Raw genomic sequence first — 26,511 nt, forward strand, 5'->3', positions numbered from 1 at the left:
TGGATCCAGTTTCTCCCAGCCAATTGGATCCAGTTTCTACTTTGTATTCCTGTTTCTGCGAGATCCATCTTAATTTTGTAGGAGACAATAGAAGTAAAAAGTTTAATTTTAGCTTAAGACTAATTGATAATTTAAGTTTTTTTTTCTTTCTTCAAAAACCTTCTAATATTGGCTTAGAAAACAATTGCAGATTGCTAGAAGCTGAAAGATTACTAGCAAATGATACAGAATATTGGAGTAAAGCTCGAAATATTAAGAAGTCATTTGACTCATTAGTATTTTTTTCCCTAAATTATTTTAGTAAGTTAGATAGTAAAATTAATAGAATTACTTAGTGTGTGTTTCTGTTTGGGTCAATTTCGATTTAACTAATTTCCTACATCAATGACTCACTGTTTTGGAAGAAAAACACTTTTAAAATACCACATTTTTAATAGCTAGAATTTAACTGAAATGACATACACTGCATTCATATAAATTACAATTTAAATAGAATATTTTTATCTATAAATTGGAACATATGACATTTTTTGGGTCTCTTCTGACTTGAGGTTTTATGTTCTGTCTGTACGGTCTTGAATTTCATATTTAAAAGATATCAAAATTACAGTTTAAACTTAATATTTTACTAATATTTAACACTCAAGCATCAGCAGAAGTAAGCAGTCTTTAGCTTAATGTTGCAAATACGAATTCTATCTACATACCTTTGATGTACGGTGATATTCCTATTTTGAATCTTGCAGTAATAAGTTTTAGTATAAAAAAACACGTGGTTGAACTCGCCATTTTTTTGTTTTGTAGACTTCATGTAGGATCTGATACACAAAGTAAAGATATTGAACAAAATTGATCTTAGGAAAGATTCATAACCTTGTTTCTGCGTACGAGAAAAATACGAATGTATCAAAAGGATTAAAAATACTAATCTAAGGGTTAGCCATGTTAATGTTTGTGCAAACAGAAAAATTTGAGATTTGGAGTCTTGGATTTCTTTACTAAGTTAAGAAAAGGGGTAGCTGATCGTAAATATTCTGACTTCTGCAAAAATTGGAAATGGGAATAGCAAAAGTTGCGAAAGGGATAAATTTGAGCGAGATCGAAAATACTGTACTAAATCTTTTGTAAATTTTATTGTAAGTTAATCCATTTGTATATCTCTGTTTAGTCAAGGGAACAAGCCAGTTTCGTCACAGCCTCAACAGAAACAGCCACCACCACAGCCACAAAGGACCCAAGAACGTCCTCAGCGAGGTTGGTCAAACCGAGGACTTAGGAGGCCGCGAGGACGTGCAGGCTTTAACAGACAAACGCAGCCACCAAAGCCTAGAATTAAGTTCGAGAGTGAATATGATTTCGAACAAGCCAATGAAGAATTTGTGAAAATAAGAAACCAACTAGCCAAAACGAAAATTGGTAAGTGCAGGTTTAGTAGTTTTGTATCTTGAATTGTAATAACAGAAAAGCCTTTGAAAGCAGAAGTACTAACCCCGTTTCTGGAGTACAGTTCCATCCATCCACCTCCACTGTTAAATAAGATTGAAATGTTATTGCCACCTAAGCAACAAGGAAATTTTTCATAGTTGTATTCTAGTACAAAAATGTAGTTCTTACACCGCCGAAACTAATCCAATGTTCTAAATATTTAATTTCTTTTGGGTATTATATAGATTTTCAATTTTACTTTAAAGATTACCTGTTTGAAATGATCACAACCATAATAAAAATAAACTTTCTAGTAAGATGGTAATTGAGAAGTTATGGACAAATTTTGGACTTGATAAGAGATGAAAAACGTATTGTTAGGTGGCAGGAAGTCAGATATGTGCCGCTCTTGGCAGTGCATTCTTGTTGGCATTTTAACATAGGATCAGCTTTGAGAACTCTTAGCGGAAAAGGATGGGATTAATTTATTGCAATATCACATGGTGGGCATTGTTTTGACTTAATACCCATTAAATGAAAGATATCACGTAAATATTTGTAGGTATATGCTCTACACCGAATAGCTTCCATAGAGATTCCATTTCAAATCGTTCAGGCAAGGCATAATTGGACCCCATCAGTCTGATTTTATTTTTTATATGGGATCTACATGCAATATTATTAGACCCATATTTTTTCTTTCTGCTTAAAAATTTCTCCTTCGATATAGAGCCTTCCAAAATGGCGCCCCTCCTCTCGGATTGCTCGAAAAACTGAAAAACATGTCAAATTAAAGTTTTATTGTAGAGAAGTGTTTTATTGTGGTTTTACTAATCATATTAAAAATCAAGTGAATTTCACACTCAATGTTTCAAACTATCGATAATGCAAGAGAGAAAACCTTTTAATGAAATAAGTGAAGGTTTTCGGAAACTGTGGTGACGTGGGGAAAATTGTGCTTCGTGATCTTTACAATAATTAATGAATACCAAATATAAAAAACCACGTAGTTTCACTCGGAAACAAATAAAATTCTACCAAGTTGGCAACACTGCCAATCGAGTTGCATCACACGTAAATATCATATTGAAACAAATCAACTTTCTGAATTTCATCATAACTTTAACGCATAGTTTCTGATTTAACGCGAAATGTATATATTTTATTTTCCATTGTCGCGAGCCGATTTTGGGTCCCGAGTTGGAAACTAACTCGAAAACTAAACGGAATTAAGACATGTTCATAGGAACTTTTCTACTTGATTTTATGTCAGGATTCAGATGTTTTCATACTCCCATTCAAATCCTGTGTACAGGACCTAAATGCCAATAGGAAATATTTACACCCCAAGTACAAAAATCCAAATTTCAGTAATTGCGAACGTTAGGGGCTGCAGCCGCATGAACGGTTAACGGATATTACTTAGGTACTTCTTCAATAGTTGTAAGAAATTGATTTTTAAAAGGTGGGGTTTTTGAGAAAATGGCGGCCAAACATGGCGTCTTAATGAAATTTTCAGCTTTTCATCATAGTATAACGTAGGATGTAATAATCAGAAACGTAAGTCCTTTACATTTTCAAGAGACCTTATCGAGTAGATTTCGATAGTAGAAGCAGAGGTTGATATGGCTCGTGAGGACGGAAATAAAAATGTTTGAAGTTACGAAAATTTTCAGCAAAGTTGGCAAAATTGCGAGTGAATTGCGCGATTCCTATTGGACCAACAGACAAATTTTTACCTTCCACCGAAACACACTTTGTATTCTTCCTATTATTGAGATTGTTACTAAGTACACTCGTCTCTACAATAGAGGTTTCAATTTGATATTTTCAGTTTTTTTCGAGCAATCAGAGAGGAAGGCTGTATATCGGAGAAATTTTTTTCAGCAGAAAGAAAAAATACGGGTCTAATAATTTTGTATGTAGTTTCTAATTTTAAAAAATAAACTAAATCAGATAGTCGTGTGGACCAGCCTGGACGATTTGAAATGGAATATCTCTATATCAGTATCACATTTTGAGCAAAACCCGCACACATTGGTGCATCTATTGTATGTTGCTAAAAAGTAACTTTATATCAGGTTGTCTAAAATATATTAAGCCTTTGTATGATGAAGTAGATAATTTATTGTGATTTGAAAATAACCTTATGAAACCACATATGCATAATTTTGTTCCAAGACCTGTCATTTTTCTGGCAGTACCATGAATCCCATCGCTATGGAACTTTAAGATTTCTAGTTAAAAAAAAAAAACCAGTATGGTTCTCACAGGCCTCTTTTAAAATTCTTTCAGAAGTTCTACAGACCGAAACAAATTAGTTTCACGGTGCCATGTCCGGGCTATACGGTGGATGCATGGATTGATATTCTTTGATTTCATGTAAATTCATGAAATACAAATATACAAAATTTCAGTGAAAATGTAATTTCATTTTAACTTTCTAAAAGTAGTCATTGAAGTAACAGATTTGAACTTGTTTTTTCTTCATACTTATCTGGGGTGATTATTTAAAATAAATCAGGCCTACTCCTCACCATCCTCATTTTACTTTCCAGTACAATAATGAATGAACGTGTACACTAACCTAAATCTGGTAACATCACGACTAGAGTATCTTAGTCACTGCTACTATTCCTAACAGTATAGTAAAGCGTTGCGTAAAATTTCCGAAGTTTCTAATCCAAAATTGTTTCCAGGTAATGGTGACGAAAAGAAAGATGACTCTGGAAATGAGACTGGCGTTGGTGAAGGTGAGCAGGAAGAGGAGGAAGTCATATATTACGATAAAAATAAATCCTTCTTCGATAATATAAGTTGTGAAGCTGTGGAGCGTAGTAAAGGGTAAGTAGAAACTTGGAATTAATTACTACCTATATTAAAATAATATTTGATAAGTAGTGGCGGCGTGTACATAGGATAAACCGAGGCCCCGCGATCCCGACGTTTACATAGGATAAACCGAGGCCCCGCGATCCAGAATAGTACGCTTGATGATGGGGATGATAATGGTGATGGTGATGATTCTTCTTCTTATTATTAAGATTATTATGGCCAACAGATTGAGTCATTCAATAAAATTTTGGAACTTGAAAAATACGAATAGTCAGATTAGTTCCAAAAGTAACTGACAAGTAAACCTTACGTTTGGGTGAATCGAGTTGCTGACTGAGATACATATTAGAAAGTAGTACTAATTGTGGTCAGTATTTCAGTGAAGTTATAAGTGCGAAGCTCCAGGGGTTTAGGAGATATAGCTACCAGAACATCACATGGAAGTACAGAATAGTCTTCATACAGTTGGAGGTAAAAGCTCTGTAAGACCTCTTGTAACGACAAAAGGTGAATAAAAAATATATGGGTACATATTAGGACTAAGGGAAGTCATATAGTAAGGGTATACCTGACGGCGGCCATTTTGAATTAAGGTTACGTTTTTAAAATAGGAATAGGGTCATGTGATACATGATTTAAGGTGCAAATTTAATCAGAAGAACAATGGTGACGTTAATTTCGATTTACGCGCAGTTGGTAGAGTTACAGGGAAATTATTGTTGCAGCATATGTATTAGACCTTTACCCCACCTTGTAAATTTTGTGTTAATGATAATTAAATAAAAAGCAGGTGGATAAATATTAGGTCTATGGTAAGAGTTGCCTTGATGGCGGCCATGTTCAAATCCGCCATTTTGAATCAGACAAAAGTTTTAAGCAAAACGCATAACATTGACACCTTATTAATAGCAAATTTTACCATAAATCCAACGGTATAACAATTTTTGCTTGATTAGATTTCGAAAACTAACTGAAAATTGGAGCAACTCTAGATTTCATATCTCCAAATTCGAGCAGAATAATAGTGCTGGTAATATTTAGAGATGCTATTTATTAGCCAGTATTTATTGTATTATAGATTCATACAATTTAGTATTCAGAAATCCTCTCGGAAGAAATATTCAAAATCAGTTTACAAAACTAATCTGAAAATAATTTACTATACTCCATTATTGTGTATTGCTCATGTTAAGTAATTCCGGATATTACCGTTTGTAAACTAAGATGCCACTGAAATAAAGAATATTGTGTATTTTCTTACCTTCAAGCCAGATACTGAACAATTTACGTAGTAGCAAAGATTTAGTTCTACAGACTGTAAAAGATTTAATAAAAAGGTCGACAAAATTTAATAATTTTCCTTTCTTCGAAATTAACACTTGGTTCTGATTAATTTCTGGTTGTAGGTAATTTACTTTCTTATATACAGTTACTTACAACCATTATTATCTTGCAGAAGGTCTCAACGAACAGATTGGAGACAAGAAAGAAAGCTGAATTCTGAGACTTTCGGCGTAGCTACAGCTCGACGTGGTGGATACAGAGGCCGAGGATACTACGGCAACCGTGGAGGCATGTTTGGACGAGGTGGTTATCGTGGAAGTTACCGCGGGGGAGGTGGTGGTGGCGGTGGACGAGGAAGAGGAGGAAACATGGCTGGTGCCAACAGTAATCCCAGTGGGACTTCTCGAATAGGTAAATTTAGTTAAGATTATTGACAAGAACATAAGGAGCAAATGTTTAAATATTACTTACCTCCATGTTCAGATAATCCAGTGGCTTTAATTTTCTAAACATTTCGGGAAACTTAACAGTCTCTTCTACTCAGCAGAACAAGTCCTTTGTTTTGTATTAGTGATATTTAAATGTTTAAATTTCCATAAGATGTTATATTCATAAAGATCTAAATATTACCAGTACAAGATAGAGGCCATGTTGTGTCGAGCAAAGGAAGCTTTAAAGTTTTCCGAAACGCTTGGAAACTGAATTCAAACCACTAAACTTCAGAATCTCGAGATCAGTGGAAAGCTTTGACTTTATCAGTAAGTAACGTAATAATACAACGATAAACTGTATTTAACGTTGTTTTTCATTTAATACGTAGGGCAAAACTGTTTACGTATGCACTCACTATACAATAGAAGAAAATGTCATGAATAGTCTTATTTTGTAGATGTTTTATTTTGTCAATAAATAACAATGTTCGTTGACTTAAGGACAATAGTACAGTTACTATAACAATTCGGTTGCCAGACTTATCTATGCTTGTTAAAAAATAGAATGCAAGAGGACGCCATATTATGCAGAAGTGTATTAAATCATTGTGAAACATATATTCTAACATTGGATTTTTAAGTGATTGAAAAATAGTATGTAGTCATTACATAGTTATCGTAGTATTGTCCATTTACTGTATCTTGGCGCTGTGTTTTGACACAACCGGGCTAGCGAATCTTAGCAGTCCTTCCCCTACTTTTTCCTTCTAGCAGTGGTAACAGTGGCACTAACTCATCAATTTTAGCACTAGTAGGGTTTGGTATTTCCAAGTTGCGTAAATTCCGAAAGAGTTCTTCTCTAATCAGGACCGTAACTTGTGTGGGGCAGGGGAGGGGCAACTGCCCCCCCCCGGTAGGTGCCCCGCCGTTTGAAGGGGCCCATTTGGAGACAAAATTTTCTTAATCCATATACAATACGAACATGAACTTATAAATGAAGCATCACAGTTTCACTACATTACATAAAGCAGCGCACAAAAGGTAAATAAAACAAGTGAGTCGTAGGCCCACTTCAGTAAGAAACGCCTAGAAATAACATTTATTCGTATGGCTTTGAGATTTGTCAATATTGTCCCCTTAATTTGTCATGTATGGAACGGGCCCAGGGGCGTAAGTAACGACCCCACAGACCTTGCAGTGAGGGAGGGCCCAGAGGCTACGGGGTGGCATAAATAGTAAAAGAAAGACAGAAAGAGGGAGCCCAAGAATGAGAAAAAAAAAAACTTTTTTTCTAGGAGGCCCAAATGCACGTATTAATGCTTGTCCCCCAGAAAAAAGTGTTACGGCGCTCTCTAATGTGAATTTATTGGTACAGTTCTGCTAATAGTTAACTATATCAGGTTGGTCTCTTTGAACCTTGGGCCGTGGAGAGAAATAATCTTACAGGAGGATAGTATTCAAATTTTAAGAAGGTGGGGAAAGGAGAGCGAGGATGGAAAAGATTAGAAGAAAGAGAATAAAAGAAACACTCCTACATTTACTTCATAATGAATTTAAGCACATAAACGAAAAGGGGATATCGGAACCCACCACCATAATATTTGTGGAAGTGTTGGCAACATATTCTGAAGGAATATATTTCCCGCCAATTCTGGGGCCTCAGTGTTTGGCCTAATTCTGGCCTTACAGCAGTGGCGGATCCAGGGGGCGATCGTGGCGATTGCCCTCCCCAGGATAGGAAACTTTCTTATTTTAAATAAAACCCATCCCTGAGTTTGGAGCTCTTAAAAGTAGCTCTAAGTAGCAGTATTAAAACTCACCGACCCCCCTCCCCAGTAGTCCATCCTGGATCCGCCCCTGCTTTACAGAAGCTACCATGTAGGCATTCACCGAGTGGGACTGAGGAAAACCTTAATGAGGAATACCGGCCAGATTCGGATTCATGCCCACGCTCGATCTACCTATTTTAATGCCTATTTTTGTGTTGCACAGTGTCTGGTAAGGGCACCCAAACAGGGCAAATGTGTACAACTTTAAAATGTTTACATGTTAAAATTAGCTTTATACTGTACTTTGAATACGTCATTCAATGTGTATTATATTCCTCTTACAGCAGCATGCTTTATTTCCTAATACTTTGTCTATGGTTGTTAGTATTTATAATTATTGCATCATACTAATCTTTCTCAAAGCTCGTTCAATTAGTATAAAATTCTAGACTTAGCAGTTTGCAACATTGAAAACCTTCAACAGGCAATATGTAGCGAGAATATTTCCACCTATACCCGCATCGAAATTCCCAGCCCGTATTTACAATCAGTACAATATTTCTGTCGCCTTATGAAAACAACGCTGTCCAGCGAACCTAACGGTCTTCGTTCCCTGTGTTTATTGTTTATAACACAAACTACAATCTTCCAATATTGCCAGGCGTACAAGGTTTTTGCTCACTTTCGAACAAGAACACTTGTACAAAATTGAGTGTGCATTATATGTAAGATTGTATTACATAACGAACTCGATTTGTCATAACGTTAGTATCTGTCATCTCAAAAGCAGCAATTTATGTAGTAATAGCACTTGGTCCATGACTGCAGAAGTGGTACATTCGGTTCGGCGATTCATGTGCCTGGCAGCTATGAATTAACCATGTAAGGGTTAGAAGCAAGAGACGCTCACACTAAAATTGTAAACAATTTTCCATCCTAGAGTGAACGGACAAGTAGCAGACATGTTTTATGAGTTACACTGCAAAATTACAACTGAACTGAGGCAAAATATAGTAACGCATTTGCCAGCGAAAACGTGTTCACTTGACACCTTTCTGAGCCTATTCTTCAGGATGATTAAAATAAAATGGGAAAATAGATAAATAGCTAATTACTTTAACGCTCTTCGCTCTGTTTTAGTGAATAACTTGGTCAATGAACATCAAAAATATAGAAGCAACCAGGTAGTACCTTAAACTATTAGTAAATTTCCAACTCTTTCCTTATAGAACAAAGTTGGATGCTCAATTAGTTCAGTTATTAGGCACTCAAATTGCTAGTTCTTGATAAGTTATTAGTTTATGTAATAAGATTTTTCAGATTGTGTTTCACTTTTTAATTTTTTTATCTCACTTTAAAAAAATCATCTTAGCGAAAATCCTTAATGCAAAGTATGCTTCACATGTCTAACATTGTTCTCAGCAAATTTTCTCAATGATTTTTCGAAGTTTAACATGTGAGGCGTTTCATGTTAGTCTAGCTTTCAGCGTGCACGCGCTTTCGGGGCACAAGGTCCTGGATCAGACTCCCGATGGAAAGGTAAACCTATCCACGTTTTATGTAGAAAACTTCTTTCAGGTGGTCGTGGTGCACATACTATCCCCCAATCCTTCAACCCCTTTCCATTTTAACTTACCGATTAACCTTACCACTCAAATGGAATATCAATGTCGCTTCGTCCATAAAAAGCAGGTCAAGAAAGTCAGTTTCTCCGTAACGTTCTGCATAAAATTACAAAGTATTTGGTCTAGGAATTAATTCGTGCGGGTGGACAAGAGATGGCGCAACGAACGGAGCGTCCCACAGTTCCGTGTATCCACACATGTGTTGCAAACCCCTGTCATCGCGTATCGTTCGTAGTATAGGGCAGTGGATTAAAGCGTCAACACCAGTTTGTAGTTAAGTGAACATGGCGCAATTTGTGCCTGATAGTGTTTTTGCGGGGTGTCCTGCTGCATTACTTTAACATGCAGAAAAGTGCGACTGAAAGTCATCGTATTTTGGTGGAAGTGTATGGTGACCATGCTCTAGCTGAGCGAACGTGTCAGAAGTGGTTTGCACGGTTTAGAAGTGGTGATTTCGGCTTGGCAGACCAAGAGCGAGCTGGACAGCCAAAAAAATTTCAAGACGAAGAATTGACAGCATTGCTCGAGCAGGATTCGTGTCAAACGCAGGAACAACTTGCAGCAGCATTAGGCGTTGATCAAACAACAGTCTCCAAACGCTTGAAAGCCATGGGAATGATTCAAAAGATGTCACATTGGGTTCCACATGAATTGAAAGACAGAGACGTTGAAAGACGAAAAACCATTTGCGAATTGCTGCTTCAACGACAGAGCAGAAAGGGGTTTCTGCATCGAATTATTACGGGTGATGAGAAGTGGATCCATTACGAGAACCCTAAACGAAAAAAGGCCTGGGTGAAACCAGGTGAACCAGGTCCATCACAACCAAAACGAGATATTCACTGTGCATATGGTGGGATATGAAAGGTGTGGTGTACTATGAGCTGCTGCAACCGGGTGAAACTATGAATGGAGAACGTTATCGACGACAATTAATGCGTTTGAAGCAAGCTCTGGCCAGAACACAACCAGAATGGGAGAACAGACATGATAAACTTATTGTTCAACATAATAACGCTCGCCCACATGTCGCAAAACCGGTCAAAACCTATTTAGAAAATGTCGGATGGGAAGTTTTACCCCACCCGCCGTATTCACCAGACGTTGCTCCTTCGGACTACTACTTGTTCGATTGCATGAACAACGATTTGATTGGACAGCGGTTTACTTCTTCAGAAGATATCGAAACATGGATCTCTGACTGGATCGCTTCCAAGGATGAGGACTTCTTTCGCCACGGAATCCGTACATTGCCTGACAGATGGGCGAAAGTGGTGGCTAGCGATGGACAATATTTTTCTTAAGGTATTTTGTGTTTGTACTACAGCTTCAATGTGTGCGTACCAACCGCACGAATTAATTCCTAGACCAAATACATATTGCTTGACAAGGTTGCCCAGTTCTAACTTACACAATAACTATGCGGTACGGTTTTAGTCGCAATCGAGATAGCAAAATCTTCGACAGTTCGTTGAAGAATATTGTTACAATTGATACGTCATGGTAACTTGTGTGGACATCGTACGAAACTCGACACTTTCATCAAACGCTTGCGGACCCTTTTATACGTAAGTGGTGTAAATTGCAATGTTTTTTATTACTATGTATGCACATGACGGCAGGTACAAAAATAGCGATGTTCCTACCCTCATTTCGCAGACCCCGAAAAAGAATAGTTTAAGAATGACGTAAAATTATCAGCTGTTATTTTTTTCCTAAAAAGTAACTGTCAAACCATGGTAACATCATTACCATAGAATTTGATTTTCTGCATGAGAAATTTCAGTGCAGTGGTAGTAGTAGTAGTGCAAAAATACTTGAGCACGGTGAGATATGCCCTGGGGGAATAGCTCAGAGGGATTTTTCTAGGGTTTGCCCAAGCTGGCATAAGATCTACTTCGTATATTTAAGTAGATTCTAAAACCATCGTGAAATTCTGAATGAACTGGATGTATGTTTTTTTTTCTTTTTTTTTTCTTCGAGATCAAACGACTAACATGGACTATGTGCAATTTCGTATAACGTAAAGCAACTGAACTTTCGAGAACTTACCTGCCTAGAACGTAGGGAATTTCGATTGGACCATTCTTGGCATCTGGGAATATTTCTTTATATTACTAGTTGGTAATATATTAATAGTTGATTACTCTTCTTACTGCGGATATTCCACATAAGTGATTTTGAAACTTGTTCGAGAATCGGACCTAATCTTGGAGTTCGCAAACTCAACGACGAGAAACTAGGAGTATTACCAGTGAATAGTCGTTATATGTTGAGGTACACGGAAAGTTCTAAGCTCTAATTGAAGTTACAGGGGAAATACAGTGCATCCCACTAGCTTTCGAACCCGAAAAAAACTTTATAATTTCCGAACAAATGTGCATAAGAAAATGAAATTCACAATACACGTACCTTGTTTCATGCTAAACACGAGAAAGGGTTGAACAGAAGTGCACACATCAAAACAAAGACGATAGGTGGGCGCCAGGGGAAGTGCTGCTTGGCGTGGTGCGCATGCGTTAGTGTGACTCGAGTCGCTGCATCGCGAGGATGGTTCTGTACACAGTACAGGAACGCATGTTCATTGTTAAATATTGGATATCGGGATCGTATCAGACCGTTCAACGTGAATTTGGATGCCGTAAGGACCATTGAAATCATCAATACATCATTTGGTGAACAAGTTCGAAACAACAGGAAGGTTGCTTACGGGACATAGAGGCGCGCGTCCACGGATGTCAGAGGAGACAGTACAGAATGTGTGGCAACGTCTTTTGCAGTCCCCTAAGAGCCTGCGTCGATTATTACAAGAGGTAGGGATGTCAGTAAACTGTACAAAGAGCCGCCAAAAGATCAAAGCTGTTTCATCCAGGAGTTCAAGACTACAGATTGGGAAAAGCGCGTGATGTATTGTCGTTGGTTGCAAGCTTTGTTGCATGACAATCCAGGAATCCTAGACTATACTTGGTTCACAGATGAAACTTGGTTCCATCTCTCCGATTATGTGAACTCGCAGAATACTCTGCTGTGGGCCGCCGAAAATGCGCTTGTGTACCATGAGATCCACTTCATCCCTTGAAGGTGGGAGTTTGGTGTGCAATTTCCCGACAGCATATCATTGGACCCATCTTCTTTGAAGATACAGTAAACACACAAGTTTACTTACACATCTTCAGTGAATTTGTGAATCAGCTGGATGATCAAGAACTGCGTCGCGGTTATTTCCAACAAGACGGAGCAACATGCCATACTTACAACGTGGCCATGGCAGAAATTGAGTCCTTTTTTGGTGACAGGATAATCTCCAAAAGATTGTGGCCGCCAAGATCCCCGAATTTGACACCACCTGATTTCTTCTTATGGGATTTTCTTAAAGGTTGTGTCTACAGAAACAACCCACGAAAATTGCAAGAGTTGCGAAACAACATTGAGAATGCGATTCATGAGATCACACCGGAGACTCTACATCGGACTTCTCACAATATGGAACGCCGTGTACAAACATGTCTTGACGTCCAGGGAGGACACTTTCAGCACCTGCTGTGACGGTCATGTATTCAGCATGAAACAAGGTACGTGTATTGTGAATTTAATTTTCCTATGTATATTTGTTCGGAAATTATAACTTTTTTTCGGGTTCGAAAGCTAGTGGGACGCACTGTAGATGCAAAGAGCTTCTTGTGTTGAGGAAATTAATTTTATTCAAGGTGAAAAATCTTGTCCTCATTGGCGTCTACGATGGCTCTACGTCATGTTGGAGTTGACTAAGGTTGCCACATCGTGGTCCGTGTGCCACTTCTCAAGCATTAAGAACTAAGTCTCTCAGCTCGTCAGATCTCCTTGGTAGGTTCTCAGGACAGTGTTCTTGTAGAGTTGCAATAACTTCTGCCCATAGATTTTCCATTGAATTGTCAGGTGTTCTAGGAACCCAGTCGACTAATTAATCATTGGGTATCTGTAGAAACTAGGTTTGAACCAAATGGGAATCATGAATTGAGCTGTGATCTTGAACATCTGTCTTTCTGTAAATTCATTTCTTACAACTGGGAATAATTCATATTGGAAAATATCCAGGTACTTCAGACCATTCAATCGGACCTCTATACGATGTAACTCAGACTGCGACCTTACAAACCCCCTCACCCCAGCAGTGAACAGTGACATGTTCCATTCGAGGTGTTCGATGTATGTACTGCGGATCATATAATTTCCCTATATGCTTATAAACTAGTGGACAATCATTTGCCGAGGAAAATATCTTGTGTGAATATTACGCGATCAATTTACTCTGAATGTTTGCTTCAGCAAATGTTAATGGGTCTATTTTATGGATGTCAGTTGCTCCTTGTGTACACAACTGATCTCAATGGTGAAAAAAAACAAAGTAGTTGTAATTTTGATATTTGATTGATATTTGATATTTCATAATACTTGGCGTTGATTAAATGGAAATTTTAGTCCTTCATTGATGTTTTTTCTCTTGAAAATCAGTATATCGACGGCGAAAGTGCAAAACTTTATATCTCCCCTTTTTATGGAATTTTAGATTTTGGTTGCATTCAGTTTCCTACATCTGAATGTGCATGTGTGCAAAAGCTCGTAAATAAAAACCCAATAGAAAACGTGAAAAATTAACTTTCTGAAACCTCGTATCGCATTTCTTGTGGTAAAAGCAGAACTGTTTTATTGCTCTCCTGAAAAGTTTGGTTTTGAGTTGCGAGGTTTTGCACTTTCGCCGTCGATATAGCGTACGAATTCTACCGAACTCATCCGATCTGCATCAAACTTGGCATGGTGGTAGACCTTGAACTTAGTATGCATATGAAAGTGCAAGCTTTTGATTCCAGTCAGACCATCAAATTTAAGGACAAAGGAAATCTGTGCTATAAAAGTTGGTGAAATACTGTTATAGGCTTTTGTTTCCCGAGTTACGTGCAATCTAATTTGATGTTCTAAATTACTGACGTTTTCACAAAATCTTATTTTGCTTAACATCAATGCAGGATGATTTTCCGCAATTGGGAACTTACGATAATCGTACAGTCCGCACCAAAAAACTTGCAACATGAGCATGCAAGTTTGTGAAACTACGCCTAACAGCGCAGGTTAAATCACAGCTAAGTGACACGAATCACGCCGGGAGAAACCTCGGCGTCCTCTGCACACTTATTTTGGAGCAAAAGACTTCGTCGTTTCACGAACTTACGAGTACATACTCATGTTGCAGGTTTTTTGCTGCAGACTAAAAGTAAGATGTGAACCCATGTTTCTCTTTTCTATCGACTTAATTACTCTTTCTTTTCATCAGCAGGCAAGTAAGAACCACCAACAGAAGAATCCGAAACGAGTTTTCATGATTGCCTCAGGAAAGCTTAATTTCCCTCCATCAGTCTTGAAGTTTAAGATGTCTCTGAACTAGACAAGTTATACAAAGTATTAGCAGAGATGGCTTCTTTTCATGTATTGTTTGTGCAAGGAGTAATAATCCATGTGATACATTGGTGCAGGCGAAAGAATGGATTTTTTTTTTAATGTTCCCACAAAAGAAGGAATCGAAGAAATGAAATCTTCAATATAATTTTTAAGTAAACTTGAGTTTAATAGTATGGAATTACATGTACTTCTAGTGGACCTGCATGTGTATCTTTTGGTGTCAGTATCAATATTATTACAACATTTATCTGGTTAAATAATTATTGTAGAGGAAGCTTAGTAATTTCTCTTGTTTTTTCTTTCTTTTTCTTCTGTGGCCATATGGCAAAGTTCGTTCGAAAAAAAAAAAAGGCAATGCACGAAACAAGTTCAGGAGTTTGAAGAAAAAGCTGTTTTTGTTATGTTTTGGGAGGGGTTTAAAAAAAGCTTAGGAATTAATCGATCAATTTGTTTTTAATACAATTGTGAAAAGCTAAACTACAGTGGCATTGTAAGGATACGATAACATAATTTAATGCTGCTGCCGAATCTTTAGTTTATTACAGAGACATTAAAAAAGTATCAGATTATGAGACACGTGAATGAACTACATATTCCTGTACTTTACCAGTGACTTTGTAAATGGAGGTAAGACTATATATATACTAGATATTTTTTTCTTCAGAAGGAAGTACAAAATACGTGGATGAGGTTAATCTTCCTATTTTTGTATTAAGTTTCGTGGAATATTTAAATGCACAGAAGATAGTGGTTTGGACAAAACAAAGCAGCATGTTGTTCTAAAAATGCACAAGATAATTTTTAGACTTAAGATTTGTGTGTAGTTTCAGATTTAAGTCTTCATAATTTGTGCTCAGTGATGTTTTGTTTTCAAGATCGTCAAAATTTACTGCTGAAGATTTAATTTGAACAAGAAGCTTGTGCTGAGAAAGTGTTCAATAGAATATTGACGGGATTAGTATAATTTCATATACGCCTGCAGCGTACGAATGTGACGCTGTACCATCATATTTATTTACTACAAATTTATTCATAAGTATTTTCCATATATTAATTGTCCTTTTTCTTTCCAACAATTAAATGCTTCATAAGACAAGAAATTTTTAAGTTTGCCTAACCTTTGATTTCATTTGACACGATTGTGTTATTATAACATTCCCCGATTTTTTTCTTTCGAGCATGAGTAAATTTTCTGCTAAAAATTGTGATGTACTTACTGGAATATGTTTCGTAAACATGACTGAACATATTCTTAACATGAGGGAAATTCTGTGCATATTTGTAGGATATCTCAAATAAATCATATGAAAATATAATTCTTTTTTATTTACATGCAAATTATTTGATACTTCCATGTTAATTTTCTAGTGTGATCTTTAAAGGAGCAGTTCCAGTTAAAAACAAGTTTGGTGCAATAAAGAGTAACAAAAAATAAGACCCGTATTTTTTTTATCTTGATAGGCCGTCTCGTTCACCTTCTACAGGCATTTGTTTTTGATGAATCGTAAATGCTGACGTCACTGGTAGGATACGCGAGAAACTCAATGTGAGTCAGCAACCACTCCCTTGTACGCAGCTGATAAACCTTTAATAGTGCATTGGATTTAATAGATTGTGTTTTGGATTTGTTAGCAGTCTTGCTCTGTTGAATTCTTGAGGGACGTTTTTGTTGTTTTTCCTAAAGCATTAGTATAAAAAAAAGAGCAGTAATTAAGTTTGTTGTGCGAAACAGTTTCTTCCAGACATGTTTTTAGGGTGGCACTGTCTCCCGGAGCTCTGAGATATTCCGCCGGAGAAGACCAAAATAATACGTCTATAAGATAATAGTACTGGGTAAAAATAATGTGCCTCTCCGAATACTGTGTCCCCCCCCCCGATTTTTTTTGGAAAGAGAAACTAGTGTGAAGTAGAAAACGTGTTAGTACAGCGCGTGCTGTGTCTGTGAAGTAGAAATGCCTAACACCTGCTGTTTTCGGTTGTAATTCTTGTGCAGTTAAAGCTGAGGACAAAGTATCTTTCCGTACGTTTCTAAGTCGTGAAAAATCACCAGATCGATATAAATTATGGCTCAAGAAAATCAATGGGGAAAAAAATGTACCAAATAAAATCACTCGTGTTTCAAACATCTTGAGCCTGCCTTCGAGAAGTCAAGTTTACTGAAAGAAAAGTTAATGCCAGTGGCAGATCTAGGCTGGGGCCGGGGGCCTAGGCCCCCAGTTTTTGAGTGACAAAATTGATTTAAGCTATTATTTAGACATTTTTGAAAGTTTTTAGTAAACATAATATACGTATCATAGTCTAGGTTCTGACTCCCCCCCCAAGTTTTTAGTCTAGATCCACTTTTGGCTAATGCCAGAAGAATTATTTACACGCAAACTGAGAAAAAATGCTGTTCCAAGTATATTATTGAAAGGTTTAAAATCCGAGCCATTGAACAAGCACCGATCTATGTCCAGTTACCAACGTACAAATATCGTACAAGACGCAATTGACTGTTGTAGTCAAGACAGGCATTAGAGGGTAATAGAGACGATGTCACTCATGATTCTGAAGATACTGCTTTAGAATAAGCTATACAATGTGAATTAGGGAGTGAAATATACCGGCTTGTAGAAGGAATCAGTGACGATGACTGTTCCTCAAGACATTGATTCATCGTTTAATTTCTTTGTATCATGTGACAATGAAGAAACGGGTGATCGCGAGTTGTTCCGCGGACAGCTATGCGAATAAAATAAATTTAACCGGTTTTTCGTATTCTGACAAATTTTACAGATGTTATTTCATTTTTGCCTCATATGTTGCGCTCCTGTACATACCTTGAAGCACAAAATTATAGGGTCAGCGTTAAAAATTGCAACAAAACTTGAAAATGAACATACTAATGTTTGGGAATCGGAAGAACGATTAAAGAAAAGGTACTTAGGTGTTGCAGCAATCTCGTCCGCAATCTATTTAGATATTGGTTTCGTTTTTTGTTCGAAACTTTGAACTCATGCTTTATAGGATACGTTTTATAATATAAAAACGTTTGTACAGCCCACCATCAGATATCATTTTCTACATGTAGATTATATTTGTAAGTCTTTGCAATCAGTTCTGGAAAAGGAAACCGCACTTAGAACGTGCCACCGCACCTCTCTCAAACTAAATGCTTGGCACTGTGTAGTATGTAATATAAGCCTGCTCTCGCTCCTTGACCACCTATGACGTCATCACAATCTTTCTAACGACTGAACGTATCGCGATCACACACCATTCCTTTTAGAATTTTCAACTCGACAAATGGAAATAAATTGTAAAAAATGCATTTCTAAGTCGAACTGCTCATTTAAGTGCGTTAAATATAGATGGCAATGTAAAAGATGTCTAGTTAATACGAGGAACGTTCTTAGTTCTACAATAGCGTTTATTGAAAAAATGCCCAAAGATAACTCATACCAATCAGAGCACATCGAAGTGAAGAAAATTACATATTTAAGGGTAAATTTACGTGTATAATTGTGGCGTTATAAAGTACGGTACTGTACGGTAAGTTTACGCAATCAGTGTCTAGCAAGTATTGATAACGTAGTAACGTAGAATGAGATAGCGGTTCCCATTCACTTAGTTCTGAAAACTTAAAGCTTAGGTTGAAAGGGAGTTGCGCAGCTTAACATTGGTCCAACACAGGATTTACGTGAGGTTGTGACGAGTGATTTTTCAGTCGCGAAGTGTTGTATAATAGTAGCTTATGTCAGTGTTACATTCTCTTCGGTTTAGAAAATAGGAGTGTGGAGTTACTAATGTAAGAAGATTGAAGAAAAGGACAGCGTGTGTTGCTGTTGGTTGCAATATAACAAGAAATAAGCTGCCTCCTGTTTTCTTACAATTAAATACATATTTAGGGTGGCCCAAACGTAGGTATACACTCCTGCATTAATCAAGTATAACATTCTAGCTTATAGGTTTATTTGCTTCGGCTGTACCGAGCTTAAGATAAAAGTAAAAACACATTAAGAGCAAATAATAAAGCAAGTCTACCTGATAGATAACAATAAGAAATGATTAAAAAGCAGAGAGTTGATCAGTACGGGAATGTATGCCTACTTTAGATCACCCTAAGACTGAATCACTCAGAGGCCTATCTACTTCCCTACTGATATTTTTTTTTTTTTCAAAACATTCCACGTAAATGTAGACAAAATTGAGTTTGATGCAATAAGGGCGTAAGTTTGAAACTTGCAGTTAGTGAAAAACTGTTGAAAATTTAAGTAGCAGTTATATATAACAATGTAATGTGTAGCATTTTATTCTGATATTGAATTGAAATGTTACCAGGAAGCTAAACAAGCCTGGCAAAAGCCACAAATGCGTTTGTTGCAAAAAGGGCGTAAACTCTGTTACGTCCTTTACATCAAACTCCTCAATCTTGAAATATAAGCGCTCACCACCACCACATTCTCTTAAATTACAAAGAAAATATCAATTTTCGTGAATGTCCTACAAAGATTACATAGCATTTTTTTCTACAAGGACTGTAATAGGGGGAACAGTTGCTCAGTGATTGGGCGCTCACCCCTGGTGTGAGGGATTCCTAATCTCCAGGTATGGGAGTTGATCTGAGTTACTGTGAATATAAAGGACAACGCTGTTACTTATTTTAATTTGCAGAGGTTTATTTCAGCAATGCTTAGGAGTTGACGAAAACAGCTGATCAAGTTGCACATCAGCGTATGCATTGGGTTAATACTCATCACTGAATAGCCGGACTAAATTATTTGGATTCCTGATATATAAGTATGGAAACGTCTATAGGTACCGAAGTATACTTTCTACTTTATGCTTAATGCAATATTTATTAATTCCTATACATTTATAAATATATAATCATTTAAATCAATAATTATAAATTTGAAATGATTGCGTCGCATAGCCTTTAATAAAAAGTTTCTCTAAAAGTCTGAAATCAAAAATGATAGTAATTTGCAAACAGCATATGGTACAGAAGTTCAAACAAAATTTTCTATTGAAAAAATAAACTACTTTCAGCCAAACTTCTTTTTCAACACCAATACGAAAAAGATTACATCAGGCTAGACTTAAAATAATTTCTAACTGGAATGCAGTTTTTGAGAGGGGGCACTAAAACTGTTCTGGGGTTAATGTGCCCATGGGGACACCCCTCTACAAAAGTACGTAACAAATATTTGACTTTTAAATTTAGCAATTCGCAGTGAAATAAAAAGGGATGATGAGAATTTGCGATTTAAATTATAGTAAAATAATGCTAATTTTTCAATTACATTTTTGGAGGTAACTAAGTTTCGTGATGTGCAATTCGTGTTGACATTTTTAGATCTTTTTACTGTAGGAAAAACTCAATCTCCATCGTGTTCATATGTTGGTATTCAACATTGTTTTTCACCAAAATCGTTCGGTTTTGGAACTAGAGAAGCAAACAGCTTAGTTCCTTCTGTCTGTTCATCATCACATGCTATTTACATGGAATAAAGGAATATTGGAGCATCTCAGATGTCATGCGGTTTTTTTAAAGTATTTTGCATGTTTATACTAACACATTCGGTGGCATAGTCGGTAGACCTTTAACTTCTGGCGCCAAACTTTCTGTGTTTACATCTTGGGTGCGCGAGATTGGTTTATTACAAACAGTGGTGGCGGGGTTCTTCAGTTTTCTCCGCCATTCGCATTCTTCATTTTTACAAAATTCTATAATTACTATCTCGTGCAACGTTAAACTAATGATTTGATACGAAGTATTAGGAACAGTTAGTGTCTTTCTGAATCAAGAAAACAATCCAGTACCTTCTAAGTGTCACCGCATTGTACAGAAGTTAAGGGCTTCTGGTGGTTGCATGCTCAAATGTAGATCCTACGATGGAAGTAGGCACGAGTTAGGGGAGGAAACAAAATAGTGTACAATGATTCTTAGAAGACTGAAGAAATAGTATTACAAAAGCAGAATTACTATGATCTAGTATTCGAACTTCTCAGTGAGATTGCCAGAAAAATTCAGATTCAACATGACAACATAGCATATATTTTCGTTTATGGGTTATTACCAGGGTCCGGATCTTATCGACAAGTCAACTTTTTTCTGTTATGCATAGGACAAGACAAGTTCAAATATAAACGTTATCCATCGACTCTAGGTTCTAAAAATATATATTTTTAGGGTCAACTTTTGGTCACTTTTTGCAGTTTTCAAGTTTCATGTCATTTTTTAATATTTTATGGTTACTTTTAGGTCACTTACGGTCTTTTTATTCTTTTTTCTTCTACATAAGGAAATCTTAAAATAAACTGTTTAGGGATTTGGAAAACACGAAGTTAAATAATCTCTTTCTCTGCTTCCCCATTATTGGGTAAAAAAAAGTATCAGGTGATGTTAGCAACAGCGTTCTGTGTAAATTGAAACGTATGCTGGAAAGAAACTGATACAATACTTCGTGTGCAATTTCAAGTATACTGCAAGGTGAAACGTTATCCCAATGTCATAGTTCATTTCAAGTATGCTCCCATAGCTTCTGTTGAAGTTGAAAGGAGCTTTCCCAAATATAAGAATGTGCTAGCGGACAACAGGCGCTCATTCCCTAGTGCATGTTTACAGTTATCTACTGTAATGCTGAATAAGGTATTGCCTAAATTTTGTGACGATTACAAAGTAAGTTCCTGAATTAATTTGTTGTCACAGCTTACAAAATGTTTATATGTTGCTGAACTGGACATAGGCCTATATATCTGTAGGGGGCGCGGTGGCTCAGTGGTAGAGCGTTCACCTCCGGTGCTTGGGGTCCCTGGTTCGATCCCAGCTCGCGCCGTGTGGACTTTGTGGTGGACATTGTGCTCGTGGGTTTTCTCGGGGTTCTCCCGTTTCCTCCCACTTTCTTCATTCCACCATTTCTCATTATCACCGTCTCCTTTAGCCTAACCGCCATAACCGTGGGACGTTAAACTTAAAGATTTCATTTTTTTATATATCTGTAATGAAAAGAAATGCTTAACTTTTTACTAAATTGGGCAAAGTTTAGTTTTAATAATATTGCTTACTTTCTTTTAAAACCAAAGACACAAATGATCAATGGAATGCAACTAACAGAAACAAAACTTTTGAAAATGAGTGAGAAATGGTATAATCCAATAGATTTTAAAAAATGTCAATGTTTAAAGTAATAAACGTTTTTAAAAAGTCAATTTTAAGGACAACTTTTCTGAATTTAGTGTCATTTCATAGGTCACTTTTTAGAAAATTTTAGGTCAACAAGATCCGGGCCCTGGTTATCACCAAACTTTAGAATTGATCTAATTCAGTTGTAGAAGACGACCTAGATGTGCAATTGTAAAGTACCGTAAAAGGGCAACTGTGCACGCGTTATTTTACAGCTTCTGACCTTTAAGTTGGATGGATGGCCCTATTATACTTTGGGTAAATAAAGTTGGCCATATGTTGAGTTTGTCCTTACTATTTGAAATGTTTCATACTGTATGTAGTAACTTTGTATGAAATTATAGTTGTTGAAAATAATCTAGTCTTTTTTCGATTCTTGAAGATTATTTGTAAGTGCTGTTTTCTTAAGACACTCAATGCTCCAAATATGTTCTGAAATTCAAAGTAAACTTGCTCTATAATATTGTAGTACCTATCCTCATCACTCCGTCAACGTAGAAAAATGTTCTCAACTTTGCAACACAATTTTTCCACTTACAAGAAAGTGTCAACCAATAGTGGCAAACACACTACCCACCCCCAACACGACTATCAACAGAGCTGAGTTGCCACATTTAACATGAAGATATCGTACACGGCTGTCGAAGAAAGAAGAAACCATGTGCGTCACAGACTAGAATATACAGACCGCAAACTCAGCGAAAAACTGGCAACTTGGCGACAGTAGCACTTCTAACACTCGACGACGGAATTAACAAGTCCATCTGACGTCACCTACGCCATAGTTCCGAAGATAACTATTACTCGTTCGCTCCTTTAGTTATATCTGGGGAACATCTTTTCCTCTTGACGTACTTCGCGGAACTTAGATATTTTCAAAATGAACTCTCTAAAAGAAAGAAAAAATCTGTTAATATAAAAAAAGCTGGAAGGGAACGTCCAGTCCAGAGACTATGTATTCTAGTCTGTGATGTGCGTGGTGTTTTTCTCAGTTTCTCTTCGAAGTCCGTAGCGCTCAGATGACACGTTTGCCTGAAACGTGTACGATTCATTTTGAGTTGATTTTGAGTTTAACGTCCCGTTTCAGTAGCGAGGCTATATGAGACGTGGACCTACTGATTAACGTGGAATCCAAACCACATGAGCTCCCGCCGGGAATCGAACCCGGGTCTCCCGCGCCACAGGCGCGTACGCTAACGATTCATTTTGTCCTCAACAAAGAGGGGAAAGAAAAGAACTCCGTAACTATAAATGTTATTGCAAAGAATGAATATATATATATATATATATATATATATATATATATATAAAATATGGTTATGTGAATGTGTGTCGGTAAGATACAGATGAACACGTAATTAAAATATAATTACTATTATTATTACTAAATAAAGAAAACTAACCATGGCGAAAAAAGTACTTGATGTACAGAACATAATATTCGTTTCCCCTATCTCATCATCATTGCCTCCTAACTGTAATAAGTATGTTGAAATTTTTTGAAAATCCCGCCTTTAGTCCAGGCCTTTTGTATTATATCACATGCATATTTCACTATAGACCCCTATTATTCGATATTAAAATAGCCCTTCCCTCTGATCTAGTAGCTACCGCGTGTGGCTTTGTTGCACATAGTCCCGGGTTCGATTTCCAGTGAAAGCACAAAAGTACATGTAATTTTATAATTCACTTTTATCGATCATCCGTTTCATTTAGCGTAAAGGACACAGTCGTGGGACATTTTTTTCATAATAAATTGTCCACTTTGTCTATTGCGAGGTTTTTCAACCTTGGACTCGCTAGAATATGAAGGTTAAAAAAAAAAATGAAATCTTAAGTTTACGTCCTACGTTCATGCCGGCTAGACTAAATGAGATGGTGATGATGAGAAATTAATTAAATGGTGGAATGAAGTAGGAGGAAACGGAAGAACCTCAAGGAAACACATGCACACGATATTTGTACCACAAAGCTCACTTGGCCCAAGATGGGATCGAACTAAGGACCCCATGCACCATAGGTGAACGCTCTACCACTTTTTCTTTTTTAAAGTTCGTCCCAACCGGATAGTGTTCGCCATGGACAGTTCGTGTAATTTCTGCGTAATCCAAACACGACAGGGGCACAAACACAGAAAGGTCCAAGACAGTTAAAAATCCGACCATACTCTTCAAAGGGACTCGAACCCCCAGTGGATTGCGACTCATGATCCGAAGCCGAATGCCCGAGACCACTCAGCTATTGCCACCTGCTTACCACTGAACCAACGCGGCCCGATGCAGGGTTGCCACACTCGAGACTCGCGATGATGCCAAACACGGGTATTAATTATGCTAGATTTTTTAAAAATTATGCCAGATTTTCAAATAATACTTCCTAACTAATTTTAAAGACCCGCTCCTACTTACCTTTATTATTTTAATGAAGTGTTTTAACTATATTCATGTACAAAGTTAATATGACGCTGTCAGGAATGATAATGAAATAAATTGGTAAATGACACAGTATAGTTGTATAGGGGGAGGAAGGTCGATATTTTTTATGAATGGATAACATTTCAAGAAACATATATACAACATGCCGCTTCCGATACAGCCCTGAAGCATTTTTTTTAGTATATTACTAGCTGTCCCCTGATGCGCATATCCCTCCCCTCTCAAGTTGTAAATTGAAAGGGACAGAAACATCCCATTCCCAGATAACCAAACATTCAGGTTTCAATTGACAGTAATAAAACTATGGGTAAGTAAATATGTTTTGTAGAGTCACGTTCTGCTATTTTTGAACATTTCTCTGAATTCAACAACAAATTACAACCGCGGAAATACTGACTGGTTTCATTGCTCCAACCATCGCTTCAACTAAAAAGAATAATTCCAGACAGTCCTTGAACTACCGATATTTTCGTTCTTTTTCTGTTCACCAGTGAGAAGAATGAAATTATGCTAGATTTTGCCAGGATGCTAAAGTCGAGATGCTAGATGCTAAATGCATGCGGATTATGCTAGATTTAGCACCAAGATGCTAGATATGGCTGCACTGGCACGAAGTGAGGGTGCGAAGGGAAATGTAAATGATGTGTAATTAGGGTCTAGTAGCAGAAAAATATTTTTAAAAATATTTTGAACTTCTTCTTTTGATAGATATATTTTTGTTTGTACACTTGTTTCCAAATACAAAAAAGAAGAAGAAGAAACATTGAAAAAATTAGCTACGAGAATCGTTTTAAAACGAATTGGAATAAAAGAGGGATGAAACTCATTAAAATCGGCAGATTTAAATACAAGGAAAATACAAATAGAACTTACAACCGTAAGCAATGAACAGCAATTATATATATATATATATATATATATATATATATATATATATATATATATATATATATATATATATATATATATATATATATATATATATATATATATATATAGATAGATAGATATATTGGGGAATCCCTTGCGCGTGCATGGTAAGATTGTGAAACATGCAAAATTCAATACAGCAGGTTTGACTTCTTCAGTGAATTTTTTACCCGCCCTATTTACGTTGGATAGTTTCAGAACTATTGGCGTCCGAAAGTCATTTTACTACGCTTTCGGCACCTTGTAGATCCGAAAATATGTCCGATAGCCAAATTTTCTTGTCTCAGTGGCAGGAGTTACCTCCCAAGAGTTTTAACTTATTTTGCAACACCCGATATATATATACGGGGTACGTCATTTATAATGTCAAACATTGATGACGGAGAAACCAAAAGAGAGAGAGAAGCGAAACTTTCACGAAGCAACTATATATACAAAGGGGCACATTGGTAGACGTATTACTTGACATCACCGGATGGACAGTGTTGCCAACCCAATATAAAGTTATGATTTTTTAAATGGAACGACCTAAATCGTATTTCATAATTAAATTCAGCACTAAAAAGGAAGACAAAAGATATGCCACCCGCAGGTCAGTGTTGCAAACTTCTCGAGAAATAACGTTAAATACGTGTCATTTAAACGCCCTTTGCACATACAGGGAGTGAGGTACACACTAGTTTTGCACAATAATATAAATATTGGCCAGAATGGTTTAAATTGGCACCAAGTCTATATGGGCCCGTTAAACAGTGTTGACATAACATAAAAGAGAAAAGTCGAGTTTGGATATGGTGCAATAACTCGAAAAAGGCCATAAGTACATTACGGTTTAAAATTTATAGGACAATTTGTTATGTCATAAGATAGCCTTCTCACATTTATTTGAAGTCGATAAGTCAAGTACTTATCGAGATATTCGGAATTTTGTAAAAGCTGAGAATTTTGCGCTGTAGAAGTTGATAACGCTGTCAGCTTTTACAAAATTTCAAATATCTCGATAAGTACTTGACTTATCGACATCATATAAACGTGAGAATGCTTCTTATGACATACCAAATTGTCCTATAAATGTTAAACCGTCATGTACTTATGGACTTTTTCGAGTTATTGCACCATATCCAAACTCGACTTTTGCCTTTTCTGTTATGTCAACACTGTTTAACGGACCCATCT

The 26,511-nt window shown here is 36.8% G+C and overlaps 1 protein-coding gene across 5 annotated transcripts in view; it reads left to right on the forward strand.

Annotated features, from left to right (window-relative positions):
• The window catches only part of tral (LSM14 family protein trailer hitch), a 38,494-nt gene extending 22,376 nt beyond the window's left edge, over positions 1 to 16,118 (forward strand). For 4 of the 5 annotated variants that reach the window (XM_081746872.1, XM_081746875.1, XM_081746877.1 and 1 more), the window contains exons 5-8: positions 1,169 to 1,416; positions 4,125 to 4,269; positions 5,717 to 5,955; positions 14,678 to 16,118. In XM_081746872.1, coding sequence (XP_081602998.1) covers positions 1,169 to 1,416; positions 4,125 to 4,269; positions 5,717 to 5,955; positions 14,678 to 14,688 — 643 coding nt within the window. In that variant the 3' untranslated portion in view covers positions 14,689 to 16,118. The remainder of the gene's footprint in view (positions 1 to 1,168; positions 1,417 to 4,124; positions 4,270 to 5,716; positions 5,956 to 14,677) is intronic. The other variant, XM_081746874.1, reaches the window with a different exon arrangement.
• The last annotated feature ends 10,393 nt before the right edge of the window (positions 16,119 to 26,511 follow it).

This window comes from Thermobia domestica, chromosome 18 (assembly GCF_964235325.1).
Source record: "Thermobia domestica chromosome 18, izTheDome1.hap1.1, whole genome shotgun sequence".
Taxonomy (NCBI): domain Eukaryota; kingdom Metazoa; phylum Arthropoda; class Insecta; order Zygentoma; family Lepismatidae; genus Thermobia; species Thermobia domestica.